Genomic DNA, 17,091 nt, shown 5'->3' with positions numbered 1-17,091 from the left:
TTTGAATCTGAGGCAGAGGCAAAAGCTGCTTGATGTCGTTTCAGTGGAATTCGGGGGGATTCGTTAGTTCAGGGCTGCTCAGAGGTGCAAACTAAGGGCTGGTTGTTCGCAGCGCCTTGGGACCTGAATCTCGTCCTGAACTCCATCTCTCCGTGCCTGCCAAAGTTTTCCTGCTACTACACAGATGGATGTGTTCTCAGCAGAGGCTTCCACGTGGAAGATTTTTAAAAAGTAAAACAAAAAGCACCTCCAAGCTCGAAATGGTGCTGCCAGGGGGAACGTTTACAAGGAAGCAGCCTGGTAAACATGGAAATTCGGTGAGCTGCAAAGTGAAATTTGCAGGGTGGCAACAATTCGCAGCCTGTGAGAGGCTCGCAGTGGTCCCAGCCACCTCGGGCTGACTGCAGGATCCTCGCTTTTCCAAGCAGCCTCAGGGAGCTGGGCTGGACCGAAAAAGTAACGGAATGATGTGAAGCTGAGGTCTGAGTCACTGACCCCGCATCTCCACTGGTTCTTTCAGGGCACCGCTCCTGGAGGAACTCAGAGCAGGCTGCAGCTGAGTGAGGTCTGCCCTTTCTGGTCACAACGAATTTCAGATCTCCTCCCCTCGCCTCTCCCAGCCTTTTGTGCTCTCCGTGCTAACCCATCCAGTGCAGCGGTAAACTGACAGAGGCAGCAAGTTAGAAACCCTGCTCGGGAAGAGCCTGAGGACCAGCAGCAGGCATGCACATGAAAACCGCGCTCATCCTCCTCGTCCTGGCTTTTGCCACCATCTTCGCCCTGGTCTGCGTGCTGCTGACCAGGGGACGGGGTCCCGGCACCTGCCAGCACCAGCCCCCGGAGCCCGAGGTCCCGGAGGACGGCCGCAGCCTGGTGTTTGCCGATCTGACACCCGAGGAGCTGGCGCAGGTGGTGCGGTACCTGCAGGGCAGCCTCGGGGTGCTGCTGGTGGACGCCTCGCACGCCAAACCCTCCGACAACTGCATCGCCTCCGTGGACGTGCAGCTCCCTGCCAAGGCGGAGGTGCTGCAGTTCCTGGATGCAGGGGGGGCTCGCCCACCCCGGGAGGCGCTGGCCGTGCTCTATTTTGGCAACCAGGAGGACCCCAACGTCACCGAGTATGTGGTGGGGCCTCTGCCGGTGCCGACGTATCACCGGGACGTCACGGTGCAGAAGTATGGGGGGAAGGTGCCGTACCACCGCAGGCCGACGCTGGCTGTCGAGTACGAGCAGATTGCAGGATTTTTTAAGAGCCGGGTGTTCCCCGCGGCTCCGTCCTTCATGCGTCAGGTGATGGAGTACGACGGCACCAGCCTGGCAGCGGTGACTGCTGCTCCCCGTGGCTTCCAGTCTGGAGATCGGGCCACCTGGTACGTCTTGTTCCAGAACGTGAGCGGCTTCTTCCTGCACCCCGTGGGGCTGGAGGTGCTGGTGGACCACGGCAGCCTGGACATGGGCCAGTGGGCGGTCAGCAGGGTGTTCTACAACGGGCAGTACTACAGGGACATGGCTCAGCTGGAGAGCGCCTACGTGCAGGGCCGCATCAGCGTGGAGAAGGTGAGGAAAGTGCCCCCGGACGGGGACTTCTCGTCCATGAGACCCCGAGCGCCTTGGGCTACGGCGTTCCCGCTGCAGTACGAGCCGCAGGGCCCCCGCTACAGCCTGAGGAAGAACCACGTGGCCTTCCAGGCGTGGAGCTTCGCCTTTGGCATGAGCGTGAAGACGGGCCTGCGGCTGCTGGACGTCCGCTACAAGGGGGAGAGGGTCGTGTACGAGCTGAGCGTGCAGGAGGCGCTGTCGGTGTACGGCTCCAACTGCCCCGGGGGGATGTCGACGCGCTACATGGACGGGAGCTTCGGCATCGGGCGCTACAGCTCCCCGCTGGTGCGCGGGGTCGACTGCCCCTACCTGGCGAGCTACGTGGACGTGCACTACCTGGCTCATTCCCAGGCCGTCAGGACAATCAAGAACGCCCTCTGCATCTTCGAGCAGAACCTGGGCTCCCCGCTGCGGCGCCACTTCTCCAACCTGCAGTCGCTCTACTACGGCGGGCTGGTCAACTCCGCGCTGGTCCTGCGGTCCGTCACGACCGTGGGCAACTACGATTACATTTGGGACTTCATCTTCTACCAGAACGGGGCCATCGAGGCCAAAGTCCAGGCCACGGGGTACACGAGCTCGTCCTTTTTCCACGGGGATGGTCTGCGGTACGGCAATAGGGTCGGGGAGCACACGCTGGGGACGATTCACACCCATTCGGTCAACTACAAGGTGGATTTGGATGTGGGAGGTAGGTCCGGGTCTTCCTCGAACTCCTGCTGTTAATGTGGTAAACCCCAGAGTTTTTTGGGGATTGCCTCCTGGTCCGTGGAGTCCCTCCTCGCTGACATCTGATCTCTGCTTTTTCGCTCTCCCAACCTCTTACTTCATCCCCAAATTATTTTTCTATGTGTTCAGCAGTCTGTCCAGGTCATGGAGTTGGAGGCAGAGCGAGTTGTCTGGGAGCTCTGTGTTCAGCCCCGGGGAAAGGCATGGAAAGGCAGCGGCTGCCAAGCGTTTGAGTTTCCTTGAGGCCTCCCGTCTGGCACGGGGTGTGTTGCCATAAGCGTGGCCAGACAGACGGGGCAGACGCGGCGCTGTCTGCAGGAGCAGAGGTGTGAGCCGCTCCTGCGACGCCTGGCGCTGCTTTGGGACTTCACTTACAGCTCGGAAAAGTCCCGTCCGTGCCTCCTCTTCCCGGCATGCGGCTGGGTGGCAGCACCGCGGGGCTGACCTCTGGCAGCTCGGTCCCTGCCTCCCTTTTGAGGAAACCCTCGGCTGGATCCCGAGCCTCGAGCTGCGGAGCTGTTGTAGAGAGAGGGAGAAATCCCCGCTCCTCCGTGCGGGCAGGGCTTTTTGGCAGCAGGTCCCTGCAGGAGCAGCTCTCTGCTGCAGCCGAGGGCGAAACGGCCATGCTGGGATGCGTGGGCTGCATGCACGGGGTTTATTTCCCCTCTGGGACTGATCCAGAACCCGCAGCTCAGGATGATGCAGGGGCAGCACCGGGCGCAGCAGGCGCCGACTGGCGGCGTTGGGTGTCTGTCACCAAAATCTGCTGCTGTGAAAGGTGGGGGAGAAAATCTGCAAGACCACCGGCGGGTTGGGGGCTCCGTCTGTGCCCGCTGGAGGAGAAATTTGGCTGCTCTCAGCCCTGCTGGGGCTGGAGCTGCGGGTGACACCGGGTCAGGAGTGGCACGCGTCCTCTGCGTGGAGCGGGGTTGTGCCCCCCTGTCCCGGGGATTTGTGTGGCCTTGAGAAATGCTGTGGCTGTCATCCGTGGCCGAAAGCAGGGCTGACACCGGTGCCCTTCCTGTAAACAAGGCTGGCAAACGTGCTAAAAGAGAGCTCCTGTGTGGTGGCAAGGTCCAAAACTGTGTCCCTGCTGTGTCCCTGCTTTTCCCCGCTTTGTTTACAGACCCAGAGCCCTGGCTGGAAAGCTCTGGAGAATTGTGTCAGCCCCAGCCTTGGTCCACTTGGCGAGGGAAAGGGAGAGCTTGTCCCGAGCAGCGGGGTTAGAAGCAGCGTGTGGTGCTCGAGAGGAGCCCTCGCAACCTCAAATCCTGTAAAGGAAAACCAGAGCAGGGCACAGCACAGCAGAGCCTCTCCAGCACAGGTTCCTCGCATCCCAGGCTGCGGCTGGCGTGGGACCTGCAGGGGAAACGGGCGAGTGCTCCCTGGCTGGCAGTGAGACAAACCAGAAGCTCCTAAATTAACGCTGTGATGGAAAAATTGGTGCTGAGCTGTCGTGGTTTCAGCCCCTGCCCTGTGCCTACCAGCTGGCCGTGACGAGGGCTGTGGTGGCCGGGTGAGCTGTCCTCGGCTGTCCCTAATGTGGGGCTGCCCTCGTAGGAGCTGTTGGCCCCACCTTGGCTGAAGAGGCTCTGGCAAAAGAGGGGCTGTGCCCCCCGGGTGTGCGCACAGAGGGGCACAGCCTTCCCCTTCAGGCCCCTTTGTGTCCCTGCTGGCTCCTGCCCGAGGGTCCTGGTGGGGGGAGAGGGGCTGGGGGGGATGGATCAGTCCCGTGAGCCGCCGTCCTCATGAGCCCCTCTGCCTGCAGCTGGCACTGCTCGCGGTTACTGCTGGGGTTTGGCAAATGCTGCCTGATCTCACCACAGAGCTTCCTCCCATCTCAGCCCTTCTGGAGCACCAGCGCCAGAACTGGAGCAGCCGGGTCCCTTCCCTTAGGGCTGGGAAGGACTCGGAGGTGACGGGGAGAGGAGCTGTGGTGGTGTTGGGCAGCCGGGGGCTCTCCGGGAGCACCAGGCAGGGACCAGCTCACGGGGTGCCCGTGTTGCAGAAGGAGCCAACCCGGCCGAGCCAGTCCCGTGGCATTGCTGTGTTCCCCATCCCACACCCACAGCCCTCACAGCCCACCGAGCTCCTTGGTCCAGCTCGGGACGAGGCAGCAGGAGAAGTGCTGGATCTGGGCACCTTGTGCTTCCAGCAGGGTGCTGGCCCTGTGGGGTGCGTGCCGGATCCACGGAGCATCCGTGAGATGGGCCAGGGCGTCCTGGGAGGTGCACTGGGATGAGCAAACGCCCTGTAGCAGGGAAACCGCTGGGTAACCCGGGGCAGGAGTCGGGCGCCAGCTGCCCAGCTCGGTGCGCCCGGGGTGGGGAGGGAACAGGCAGAACTGGCTGGGAGCTGGGAGCTGCACGCGGAGTCGCCGGGGAGCTCCAGGTTTCCTCCCCACATCGGAAGCGACGCCTGCACGCCCACACCAAGACTGAATTAAGAGCTTGGGCTGCAGGTGAGGGACGCAGTCCGGACGCCGCAGCCGAGCCCCGCGCGCTGTCTCGACGCTTGGAGAGATGAACCCCAGGCTCCCCTATGTCCTCCTGTTCGGGGCTGCGGTGGTCATCTTCATCCTCTCCTGCATGCTGCTGAGCAGGGGGAGGCGATCGCCCGGCTGCGAATCCCAGCCCCGCAGCGCGGAGAAGACGGGGTCCCGGAGCCAGAGCCTGGTGTTTGCCGATCTGACGCCCGAGGAGCTGGCGCAGGTGGTGCGGTACCTGCAGGGCAGCCTCGGGGTGCCGCTGGTGGACGCCTCGCACGCCAAACCCTCCGACAACTGCATCGCCTCCGTGGACGTGCAGCTCCCTGCCAAGGCGGAGGTGCTGCAGTTCCTGGATGCAGGGGGGGCTCGCCCACCCCGGGAGGCACTGGCCGTGCTGTACTTTGGCAACCAGGCAAACCCCAACGTCACCGAGTACGTGGTGGGGCCTCTGCCACAGCCGACGTATCACCGGGACATCACGGTGCAGAAGTACCGGAGGAAGGTGCCGTATCACCGCAGACCGATGCTGGGCAGCGAGTACGAGCAGGTGGGAGCCTTCCTGAAGGTGGTGGCGTTCGCTGCAGCCCCCACCTTCCTGCAAGAAGTGTTTGACTACGACGGCACCAACGTGGCGTTTCAGAGCACGGCTCCTCACGGGTTCAGGTCCGGGGACCGCAAGTCGTGGTTCGTCGTGTTCCAGAACGTGAGCGGCTTCTTCCTGCACCCCGTGGGGCTGGAGGTGCTGGTGGACCACGGCAGCCTGGACGTGGGCCAGTGGGCGGTCAGCAGGGTGTTCTACAACGGGCAGTACTACAGGGACATGGCTCAGCTGGAGAGCGCCTACGTGCAGGGCCGCATCAGCGTGGAGAAGGTGAGGAAAGTGCCCCCGGACGGGGACTTCTCATCCATGAGACCCCGAGCGCCTTGGGCTACGGCGTTCCCGTTGCAGTACGAGCCGCAGGGCCCCCGCTACAGCCTGAGGAAGAACCACGTGGCCTTCCAGGCGTGGAGCTTCGCCTTTGGCATGAGCGTGAAGACGGGCCTGCGGCTGCTGGACGTCCGCTACAAGGGGGAGAGGGTCGTGTACGAGCTGAGCGTGCAGGAGGCGCTGTCGGTGTACGGCTCCAACTGCCCCGGGGGGATGTCGACGCGCTACATGGACGGGAGCTTCGGCATCGGGCGCTACAGCTCCCCGCTGGTGCGCGGGGTCGACTGCCCCTACCTGGCGAGCTACGTGGACGTGCACTACCTGGCTCATTCCCAGGCCGTCAGGACGATCAAGAACGCCCTCTGCGTCTTCGAGCAGAACCTGGGCTCCCCGCTGCGGCGCCACTTCTCCAACCTGCAGTCGCTCTACTACGGCGGGCTGGTCAACTCCGCGCTGGTCCTGCGGTCGGTCACGACCGTGGGCAACTACGATTACATTTGGGACTTCATCTTCTACCAGAACGGGGCCATCGAGGCCAAAGTCCAGGCCACGGGGTACACGAGCTCGTCCTTTTTCCACGGGGATGGTCTGCGGTACGGCAATAGGGTCGGGGAGCACACGCTGGGGACGATTCACACCCATTCGGTCAACTACAAGGTGGATTTGGATGTTGGAGGTAGGTCCGGGTTTTCCTCGAACTCCTGCTGTTAATGTGGTAAACCCCAGAGTTTTTTGGGGATTGCCTCCTGGTCCGTGGAGTCCCTCCTCGCTGACATCTGATCTCTGCTTTTTCGCTCTCCCAACCTCTTACTTCATCCCCAAATTATTTTTCTATGTGTTCAACAGTCTGTCCAGGTCATGGAGTTGGAGGCAGAGCGAGTTGTCTGGGAGCTCTGTGTTCAGCCCCGGGGAAAGGCATGGAAAGGCAGCGGCTGCCAAGCGTTTGAGTTTCCTTGAGGCCTCCCGTCTGGCACGGGGTGTGTTGCCATAAGCGTGGCCAGACAGACGGGGCAGACGCGGCGCTGTCTGCAGGAGGGGAGGTGTGAGCCGCTCCTGCGACGCCTGGCGCTGCTTTGGGACTTCACTTACAGCTCGGAAAAGTCCCGTCCGTGCCTCCTCTTCCCGGCATGCGGCTGGGTGGCAGCACCACGGGGCTGACCTCTGGCAGCTCGGTCCCTGCCTCCCTTTTGAGGAAACCCTCGGCTGGATCCCGAGCCTCGAGCTGCGGAGCTGTTGTAGAGAGAGGGAGAAATCCCCGCTCCTCCGTGCGGGCAGGGCTTTTTGGCAGCAGGTCCCTGCAGGAGCAGCTCTCTGCTGCAGCCGAGGGCGAAACGGCCATGCTGGGATGCGTGGGCTGCATGCACGGGGTTTATTTCCCCTCTGGGACTGATCCAGAACCCGCAGCTCAGGATGATGCAGGGGCAGCACCGGGCGCAGCAGGCGCCGACTGGCGGCGTTGGGTGTCTGTCACCAAAATCTGCTGCTGTGAAAGGTGGGGGAGAAAATCTGCAAGACCACCGGCGGGTTGGGGGCTCCGTCTGTGCCCGCTGGAGGAGAAATTTGGCTGCTCTCAGCCCTGCTGGGGCTGGAGCTGCGGGTGACACCGGGTCAGGAGTGGCACGCGTCCTCTGCGTGGAGCGGGGTTGTGTCCCCCCTGTCCCCGGGATTTGTGTGGCCTTGAGAAATGCTGTGGCTGTCATCCGTGGCCGAAAGCAGGGCTGACACCGGTGCCCTTCCTGTAAACAAGGCTGGCAAACGTGCTAAAAGAGAGCTCCTGTGTGGTGGCAAGGTCCAAAACTGTGTCCCTGCTGTGTCCCTGCTGTGTCCCTGCTTTTCCCCACTTTGTTTACAGACCCAGAGCCCTGGCTGGAAAGCTCTGGAGAATTGTGTCAGCCCCAGCCTTGGTCCACTTGGCGAGGGAAAGGGAGAGCTTGTCCCGAGCAGCGGGGTTAGAAGCAGCGTGTGGTGCTCGAGAGGAGCCCTTGCAACCTCAAATCCTGTAAAGGAAAACCAGAGCAGGGCACAGCACAGCAGAGCCTCTCCAGCACAGGTTCCTCGCATCCCAGGCTGCGGCTGGCGTGGGACCTGCAGGGGAAACGGGCGAGTGCTCCCTGGCTGGCAGTGAGACAAACCAGAAGCTCCTAAATTAACGCTGTGATGGAAAAATTGGTGCTGAGCTGTCGTGGTTTCAGCCCCTGCCCTGTGCCTACCAGCTGGCCGTGACGAGGGCTGTGGTGGCCGGGTGAGCTGTCCTCGGCTGTCCCTAATGTGGGGCTGCCCTCGTAGGAGCTGTTGGCCCCACCTTGGCTGAAGAGGCTCTGGCAAAAGAGGGGCTGTGCCCCCCGGGTATGCGCACAGAGGGGCACAGCCTTCCCCTTCAGGCCCCTTTGTGTCCCTGCTGGCTCCTGCCTGAGGGTCCTGGTGGGGGGAGAGGGGCTGGGGGGGATGGATCAGTGCCGTGAGCCGCCGTCCTCATGAGCCCCTCTGCCTGCAGCTGGCACTGCTCGCAGTTACTGCTGGGGTTTGGCAAATGCTGCCTGATCTCACCAGGGAGCTTCCTCCCATCTCAGCCCTTCTGGAGCACCAGCGCCAGAACTGGAGCAGCCGGGTCCCTTCCCTTAGGGCTGGGAAGGACTCGGAGGTGACGGGGAGAGGAGCTGTGGTGGTGTTGGGCAGCCGGGGGCTCTCCGTGAGCACCAGGCAGGACCAGCTCACAGGGTGCCCGTGTTGCAGAAGGAGCCAACCCGGCCGAGCCAGTCCCGTGGCATTGCTGTGCTCCCCATCCCACACCCACAGCCCTCACAGCCCACCGAGCTCCTTGGTCCAGCTCGGGACGAGGCAGCAGGAGAAGTGCTGGATCTGGGCACCTTGTGCTTCCAGCAGGGTGCTGGCCCTGTGGGGTGCGTGCCGGATCCACGGAGCATCCGTGAGATGGGCCAGGGCGTCCCGGGAGGTGCACTGGGATGAGCAAACGCCCTGTAGCAGGGAAACCGCTGGGTAACCCGGGGCAGGAGTCGGGCGCCAGCTGCCCAGCTCGGTGCGCCCGGGGTGGGGAGGGAACAGGCAGAACTGGCTGGGAGCTGGGAGCTGCGCGCGGAGTCGCCGGGGAGCTCCAGGTTTCCTCCCCACATCGGAAGCGACGCCTGCACGCCCACACCAAGACTGAATTAAGAGCTTGGGCTGCAGGTGAGGGACGCAGTCCGGACGCCACAGCCGAGCCCCGCGCGCTGTCTCGACGCTCGGAGAGATGAACCCCAGGCTCCCCTACGTCCTCCTGTTCGGGGCTGCGGTGGTCATCTTCATCCTCTCCTGCATGCTGCTGAGCAGGGGGAGGCGATCGCCCGGCTGCGAATCCCAGCCCCGCAGCGCGGAGAAGACGGGGTCCCGGAGCCAGAGCCTGGTGTTTGCCGATCTGACGCCCGAGGAGCTGATGCAGGTGGTGCGGTACCTGCAGGGCAGCCTCGGGGTGCCGCTGGTGGACGCCTCGCACGCCAAACCCTCCGACAACTGCATCGCCTCCGTGGACGTGCAGCTCCCTGCCAAGGCGGAGGTGCTGCAGTTCCTGGATGCAGGGGGGGCTCGCCCACCCCGGGAGGCACTGGCCGTGCTGTACTTTGGCAACCAGGCAAACCCCAACGTCACCGAGTACGTGGTGGGGCCTCTGCCACAGCCGACATATCACCGGGACATCACGGTGCAGAAGTACCGGAGGAAGGTGCCGTACCACCGCAGACCGATGCTGGGCAGCGAGTACGAGCAGGTGGGAGCCTTCCTGAAGGTGGTGGCGTTCGCTGCAGCCCCCACCTTCCTGCAAGAAGTGTTTGACTACGACGGCACCAACGTGGCGTTTCAGAGCACGGCTCCTCACGGGTTCAGGTCCGGGGACCGCAAGTCGTGGTTCGTCGTGTTCCAGAACGTGAGCGGCTTCTTCCTGCACCCCGTGGGGCTGGAGGTGCTGGTGGACCACGGCAGCCTGGACATGGGCCAGTGGGCGGTCAGCAGGGTCTTCTACAACGGGCAGTACTACAGGGACATGGCTCAGCTGGAGAGCGCCTACGTGCAGGGCCGCATCAGCGTGGAGAAGGTGAGGAAAGTGCCCCCGGATGGGGACTTCTCATCCATGAGACCCCGAGCGCCTTGGGCTACGGCGTTCCCGCTGCAGTACGAGCCGCAGGGTCCCCGCTACAGCCTGAGGAAGAACCACGTGGCCTTCCAGGCGTGGAGCTTCGCCTTTGGCATGAGCGTGAAGACGGGCCTGCGGCTGCTGGACGTCCGCTACAAGGGGGAGAGGGTCGTGTACGAGCTGAGCGTGCAGGAGGCGCTGTCGGTGTACGGCTCCAACTGCCCCGGGGGGATGTCGACGCGCTACATGGACGGGAGCTTCGGCATCGGGCGCTACAGCTCCCCGCTGGTGCGCGGGGTCGACTGCCCCTACCTGGCGAGCTACGTGGACGTGCACTACCTGGCTCATTCCCAGGCCGTCAGGACGATCAAGAACGCCCTCTGCGTCTTTGAGCAGAACCTGGGCTCCCCGCTGCGGCGCCACTTCTCCAACCTGCAGTCGCTCTACTATGGCGGGCTGGTCAACTCCGCGCTGGTCCTGCGGTCTATCACGTCTCTGGGCAACCACGACTACGTTTGGGACTTCATCTTCTACCAGAACGGGGCCATCGAGGCTAAAGTCCATGCCACGGGGTACCCAAGTTCTTCCTTTCTCCATGGGGATGGTCTGCGGTATGGCAATAGGGTCTGGGAGCACACGCTGGGGACAATACAAACCCATTCCATCAACTACAAGGTGGATTTGGATGTTGGAGGTAGGTCTGGGTCTTGTCTCCATTTTGTGCCCTCCATGAGTGCTTACAGGCTCCTCAAACTCTGTGTTTTGTGGTCCTTTCACGGGTTTTTCTTTCCATGCATGCGGTAGGGCGATGTGCTCCCATAGAGCTACGGGGGTCGGGGCCTTCCCCCTTTAGGATGAGTTTTGAGTATTTCTGTTTAAAAAGAAGAAAAGTGGGGTGTGGATTGCGAAACCCTAAACGTAGGAAAAGGGCATGTGAAATGTCAGGCTGTGTCTGCTTGATGCTGCCACACCAGGTGTGGGGTTCAAAGTCTTGTTCACATCAGAAGGAGGATGAAAACGAGCACTGCAGTAGCTGTGGGTGGGTCCTCTTTGGCAGGTCTTGGCGCTGACCTTGACTGCAGGTCCCAAGGCTCTGGTCCAAGTTTTTTTTTGGGGTGGAGGCTCATCTGGAGGCCAGCAGAGGTTTGCTGCTGTGGTCCGTGCACGGGGCCCCTCTGCCAGCACCCTGCTGGCCCTCGAGCTCTTTCAGCCAGCTCTCTGCCATCCCGTCCCCATTTATCTGCCTCTCCCATTGCTCCGAGCCCCTGGCTGACGCATCCTCTTTGTGGACAGACCAGAGCTGCTCCACTTCTGTGATGTGCAAATGTTCTCGGAGCCTGTGCTCCTCCTGGCGCGTCCTCGCAGGATGGGTGCTGATGAGCAGAAACAGCACCCGGGCCATCAGGTGCTTGGGCTAATTAGGCTGGGCTCTCACTGGGAAGCAAACTGGTTCTTCTGCCCATGGAGGTGTCCTTCTTCTGGTCCCCAGGGACGGCACTGCGTGCCACAGGGGTGGTGTTGCCTGGGTTAGACAGACGTAGACGATGGGTAAAGGCACGCAGCGCTGGGGAGCGGTGCTTGGAGCCTGGGGTGCAGGAGGGGAGGATGGGGGGAGCAGGCCGTGGCTGCAGGGAAGCTCCTCACCCACTTCTTGTCCTCGCAGGGGTGAAGAACTCCCTGGTGGCTCATGACATGGCGTTCGAGATGGCACGGGCTCCCTGGAACCCCGAGCAGCAGATCGAGCGGCCGCGGCTCACCAAGAGGGTCCTGGACACGGAGGACCAGGCGGCTTTCCGGCTGCAGTCCAAGATCCCCAGATACATCTACTTCGCGGCCAACAGCAAAAACAAGTGGGGCCACCAGCGGGGTTACAGGATCCAGATCGTCAGCTTTGCAGGGGACCACGTCCCCGAAGCTAGCTCCATGGAGAGGGCCATCAGCTGGGCAAGGTCAGGCTGCTGCGGTGGTGGCACCGGGTTCTCCAAGATGCCTCCAGCATCTGGCTGGGGAGGCATCACGGGGATGTTCCCCATGGAGAGAGATGGGGCAGAGGCTCCCCAGGGCTGGGGTTGCTGCAGGGGACCAGCCTGGTGCTCTGTAGGCTCTGGGGAGCCGGTCTCATCTGCATCCTTGTCCTCAGGTACAAGCTGGCCGTCACCAGGAGGAAGGAAGAGGAGCCCACCAGCACCAGCATCTACAACCAGAACGACCCCTGGACGCCCACCGTCGCCTTCGCTGACTTCATCGACAACGAAACCATCACCAACGAGGTGAGCAGGCTCTAGGGCTGTGGTGCCCACCGTGGGGCTGAGCAGGAGCTGGAGCTGCTGGTGCTGGCCATGCGTTGTCCGTGCATTGCCCATGGGCTCAGCCGGGACAGCAGCAGCTCCGGGGAGGGGGTCTGAGCGCTCGTGGGCTGTGGGAGCCCACCAAGGCTCCCTCTGTGGTCCAGGCACAGATTTTAGTCTGAAATAACCTAGGTTGTGTAACTCCTCCTGCCTAGGACCTGGTGGCCTGGATAACTGCTGGCTTCCTCCACATCCCACACTCGGAGGACATTCCCAACACCGCCACGGTGGGGAACTCGGTCGGCTTTCTCCTGCGCCCCTACAACTACTACGACCTGGACCCCTCCATCTACTCGCACGACGGCGTCTTTTTCACCAGTGAGCAGGACTTCACGGCGTGCGAGGTCAACCCTATCGCCTGCCTGCCCAAAACAGCCTCCTGCTCGCCCAACTTCCCCCCGTTCACCTACGACGGATTCAAAAACATGAGCAGGCTTTAATGTTCCAGGAGCCACGAGGCTGACCAACCTGTTAGGATTTTTTTTTTGTTTTTAAAGTGAAGTTTTTATTATTATTATTATTTTCATTTTCCAGTTGTAACTTCACTTTTTGTGTTGCTTTTAATTTAGTGCTCGGCGCGAGGGGAGCGTAATTGTCCTGGCGCGCTGCCAGGCGGCAGCCTGACTTTATCTCCATTAATTGCTGAATCCGGGTCTGTTCTGGGGAGGGTGGGAGGTAGGGGGGAAGGAAGAAAGAAATCCTGTTCCTCTGCTGTAGCAGCGAACGCCATGTAGTGCCTATCTCAGGTTTTAAAAACAAAAAGATGTGGTGCTATCCATCCCGCCTGTCTCGTTCTTGTGGCTTCCAGCGCCGGCTGCTGGGGGATGCTGGGGCTCTGCGGGGCTGGACGGGGTGGTCCGGGGCTGGGCTCTGCAGTGTGGGGGCACCGGGCTCGGTGCAGGGCATCGGTGGCCCTGTGGGCTCTGCTGGGGTGTGGAGGGAAGGAAGTGCTGGGAGGAGCGCTGGTTTTTCTCCCTGCTGTCTGGATCTGTCCTCCCCGAGGGCTGCAGCGTAGCCTGCGGGACGGGACGGGAAGGACGGGTGCAGAAGAATGAGGTTTATTTAAATTTGTGACCCGCCGGGGGAAGCAGAGCCAAGTTGCCTTTTATGGTTCCCAGCAAATCCCAGGCACGTCCAAGAACATCACCCTACGCCCTCCTTGCGAGCTTGTCTGGGCTGTTCCCGGAGCGGAAAAACGGGGGGAAAAAAACAAAAACAAACAGCCAACCCCACAACCCCTCCAGCCCCTGCTGCTGCTGCAGGTCCCGGAGAGTTTCGCAGCTCGGAAGCCCGTCCTGCCCCACTGCAGCAGCCATGAACGTGAAAACGGCGCTCATCCTGCTCCTCCTGGCTCTGGCCACCATCTTCGCCCTGGTCTGCGTGCTGCTGACCAGGGGACGGGGTCCCAGCACCTGCCAGCACCAGCCCCCGGAGCCCGAGGTCCCGGAGGACGGCCGCAGCCTGGTGTTTGCCGATCTGACGCCCGAGGAGCTGGTGCAGGTGGTGCGGTACCTGCAGGGCAGCCTCGGGGTGCCGCTGGTGGACGCCTCGCGTGCCAAACCCTCCGACAACTGCATCGCCTCCGTGGACGTGCAGCTCCCTGCCAAGGCGGAGGTGCTGCGGTTCCTGGATGCAGGGGGGGCTCGCCCACCCCGGGAGGCACTGGCCGTGCTCTATTTTGGGGACCAGGCGGACCCCAACGTCACCGAGTACGTGGTGGGGCCTCTGCCGGTGCCGACGTATCACCGGGACATCACGGTGCAGAAGTACGGGGGGAAGGTGCCGTACCACCGCAGACCTGTTACCGGCGTGGAGTACGTGGCCATCAGCGCCCTCATCCAGCACGAGCTGAGGAAGGCGCCGCGCTTCCTCGCCGCGTGCTGCGCCTCCGACGGCACCGACCTGGCCGCGCTCACCACGGCCCCCCGGGGCTTCAAATCCGGGGACCGCTCCTCCTGGTTCGTCATCTTCCACGCCGTGGAAGGCACCGGCTACTATGTGCTGCCGGTGGGGCTGGAGGTGCTGGTGGAGCACGGGGAGCTCGACATCTCCCTCTGGTACCTGAGCCAGGTCTTCTACAACGGGCGCTACTTCTCCAGCACGACGAAGCTGGAGGCCGACTTCGTGGCTGGCTCGCTGGAGGTGATCCGGGTGGAGAAGCCGCAGGATGCCACGGTGATGGGCTCCATGAGACCCCGGCGCCCTCCTGGCGCCCCGGGGCCGCTGCAGTACGAGCCCCAGGGTCCCCGTTACAGCATCAGGGACAACCGCGTCACCTTCCAGGGCTGGAGCATCGCCTTCGGCATGAACCCCAACACCGGCCCGCGCCTCTTCGACATCCGTTACCGCAGGGAGAGGATTATCTACGAGCTCAGCCTGCAGGAAGCCCTGGCTCTGTACGGCTCCAACTGCCCCGGAGGCATGTCCACCCGCTACCTCGACGGCAGCTTCGGCATCGGCAGGTTTGCCTACGAGCTGGTCCGGGGTGTCGACTGCCCCTACACGGCCACCTACGTGGACCGGCACTACCTGGCCGAGTCGGACGTGCCCAGGACGAACCAGAACTCGCTGTGTGTCTTCGAGCACGACGCCGCCCTCCCCCTGCGGCGCCACTTCTCCGACATGCAGTCCTTGTACTACGGCGGGCTGCGCAAAAGCGTCCTCGTCATCCGCGCCGTCTCCACCCTGATCAACTACGACTACGTCTGGGACTTCATGTTCCACAGCAACGGGGCCGTGGAGGTCCGGGTCCACGCCACCGGCTACATCAGCTCCTCCTTCTTCCACGGCCGAGGCATCGACTACGGCAACAAGGTTGGGCCCCACACGCTGGGGACGATGCACCTCCACCACATCCACTACAAGGTGGACCTGGACATCGGCGGTAGGGCTCGACTCGCGCGGTCACGAGGGTTTTGCTTGTCCTCGGCGTGTCTGGGGGCTCCAAAGGTTGGGTTATGGGGCACGAAGTGTGTCTTTGGGGGGAAAAAGTACTGCCTGTATTCCTGGGATGCAGAGCGGGGCAGCTCCGCGGCTGCATTTCCTGGTGGGGACGGAGCTCGAAGGGAATTTTTCCTTTTGCTTCGCAGGCCAGCTGAACTCGCTGGAGGCCCAGGACATGGGCTACGAGCAGCTGAAGGCCCCCTGGAGCGAGCAGAACACCATTGTGCGGCCGTTTCTCCACCGGGGCAGGCTGGAGAGGGAGAACGAGGCGGCGTTCCCCCTCGAAGCCCCCCTGCCCCGTTACCTCTCCTTCACCGGCCCCAAGACCAACCGGTGGGGACACTCGCGCAGCTACCGGCTGCAGGTGGTCAGCTTCCCCGGGAAGCATCTGCCCATCAGCAGCCCCATGGAGAGGGCCGTCAGCTGGGGCAGGTAGGTGTGGGGCTGGGGCAGCAAACGGGGGCACCCAGGCTGCAAATGGCTGGGGGAGGGAGGTGCACGGGCAGCCCTGTGCCAAGGGACCCCTCTGGTGCCAGCCCCTGCGGGTGCTGAGCCTCTTCTCGGTCACCGCGTCCCCGTCTTGGTCCTTTCCTCCCTGTGGGGAGGAAGGGTTAAACAGCAAACCCTCCTGTTTCTTGGCTCTGAAAAATGCCTAGAAAAGTTGCTCAACGGCATCCATTCATAGCAGTTCCCATGCAGGAATCTGACCCCAGATGAGTTCAGTTTCCAGCGATCACACGTGTTTTCCCCTGCGGGGGCAGCGGGGCTCCTGGAGCAGTGCTGCTACCCCCAGGTCTTGACATCTCCACGTGAGGACAGGATGCTTTTTGGGAAAAATGCTTCGTTTAACCGCAGCGTTGGCTCGCGACCAGGGTGAAAGGGAAGGGGGAGGTTGTTTGAGTTAGACCTGGCACAGGCTGGAGGCGAAGCACCGAGCTGTGCCTCCCAGGGGCAGCAAAGCCCCCGAGGCACTGGGGCTGCAGCCAGCCCCGGGTCCCATCCCTTTGGGGTCTCCTGGGGGCACGGACGAGCCCCCCCTTCTCCCACAGGTACAAGCTGGCCGTCACCAGGAGGAAGGAAGAGGAACCCACCAGCACCAGCGTCTACAACCAGAACGACCCCTGGACGCCCACCGTCGCCTTCGCCGACTTCATCGACAACGAAACCATCACCAATGAGGTGAGGGGAGCCGGGCACCGGGGCTGCTGCTCCTGGCCAGGCTGAGGCTTTGCCTGCCTGAGACCAAACTGGGTGGGAATGGGGCTGGGGGCCGGGCTGGGAGGGTCCCGTGCAGCCTGACGGGGAGCTCTGCGTGCCCAGGACCTGGTCGCTTGGATTTCCGTGGGTTTCCTGCACGTCCCCCACGCCGAGGACATCCCCAACACGGTGACCGTGGGGAACGGCGTCGGCTTTTTCCTGAGGCCCTACAACTACTTTGACGAGGACCCCTCGGTGGATTCGCCCGACAGCATCTACTTCAGCAGCGAGCGGGAGGCGGAGGCGTGCGAGACCAACCCCATCGCCTGCCTGCCCGCGGCCGCCTGCGCCCCACAGCTTCCCCCCTTCCGCTACGGGGGCTTCCTCAACATCAGCCTGCCCCCGCCGCCCGGCAGGCTCTGACGGGGACGGGGACACCCACGGGGACACCCGTCCGGCCATGGGGCTGCGTCCTCAGGGGGGTTTTGGTGATGGAGGGTGTGTGGCTGGCTCACCGGGACCTGCCCTGCTCTCCTTCTCCTCCTCCTCCTCTTCCTCCTCAGGGATGTGGGTGCGGGGCTCCGTCCCACCGAGGTAGGTGGGTGCCCCCTGGGTGATGGAGCCACTTGGGACCAGGCTGCAGCTGCCCTCTGGGTGCTGTGGTCCTCGTTTGGGCACTGCCTTGGGACAGCAGCCCCCAGGGGGTGCGTCCGCTGCAGCTCCAGGTGATGCTGGG

The 17,091-nt window shown here is 63.0% G+C and overlaps 1 protein-coding gene across 1 annotated transcript; it reads left to right on the top strand.

The window, feature by feature from the left end:
* The first annotated feature begins 526 nt into the window (after positions 1–526).
* On the top strand, positions 527–17,091 carry LOC309887375 (uncharacterized protein). The gene is made up of 8 exons (XM_082778998.1): positions 527–2,290; positions 11,531–11,816; positions 12,008–12,137; positions 12,371–12,648; positions 13,478–15,099; positions 15,305–15,590; positions 16,064–16,337; positions 16,479–17,091. Exons 1-8 carry the CDS (start codon positions 724–726, stop codon positions 16,776–16,778), a joined length of 4,743 nt encoding a protein of 1,580 aa, XP_082635124.1. The 5' UTR covers positions 527–723; the 3' UTR covers positions 16,779–17,091.

The sequence above is a fragment of the Aythya marila genome (genome assembly GCF_965140915.1).
Source record: "Aythya marila genome assembly, chromosome: 25".
In the NCBI taxonomy this organism is placed as follows: domain Eukaryota; kingdom Metazoa; phylum Chordata; class Aves; order Anseriformes; family Anatidae; genus Aythya; species Aythya marila.
This window is presented reverse-complemented; position numbering and strand designations above follow the sequence as displayed.

Bases quoted from the DNA above. Each gene is read 5' to 3' on its own strand.
- LOC309887375 (XM_082778998.1), top strand. From the start codon at position 724: ATGCACATGAAAACCGCGCTCATCCTCCTCGTCCTGGCTTTTGCCACC. The intron at 12,649-13,477 runs GCTTTAATGTTC...CTGCTGCTGCAG, and splicing joins GGATTCAAAAACATGAGCAG to GTCCCGGAGAGTTTCGCAGC. The intron at 16,338-16,478 runs GTGAGGGGAGCC...CTGCGTGCCCAG, and splicing joins ACGAAACCATCACCAATGAG to GACCTGGTCGCTTGGATTTC.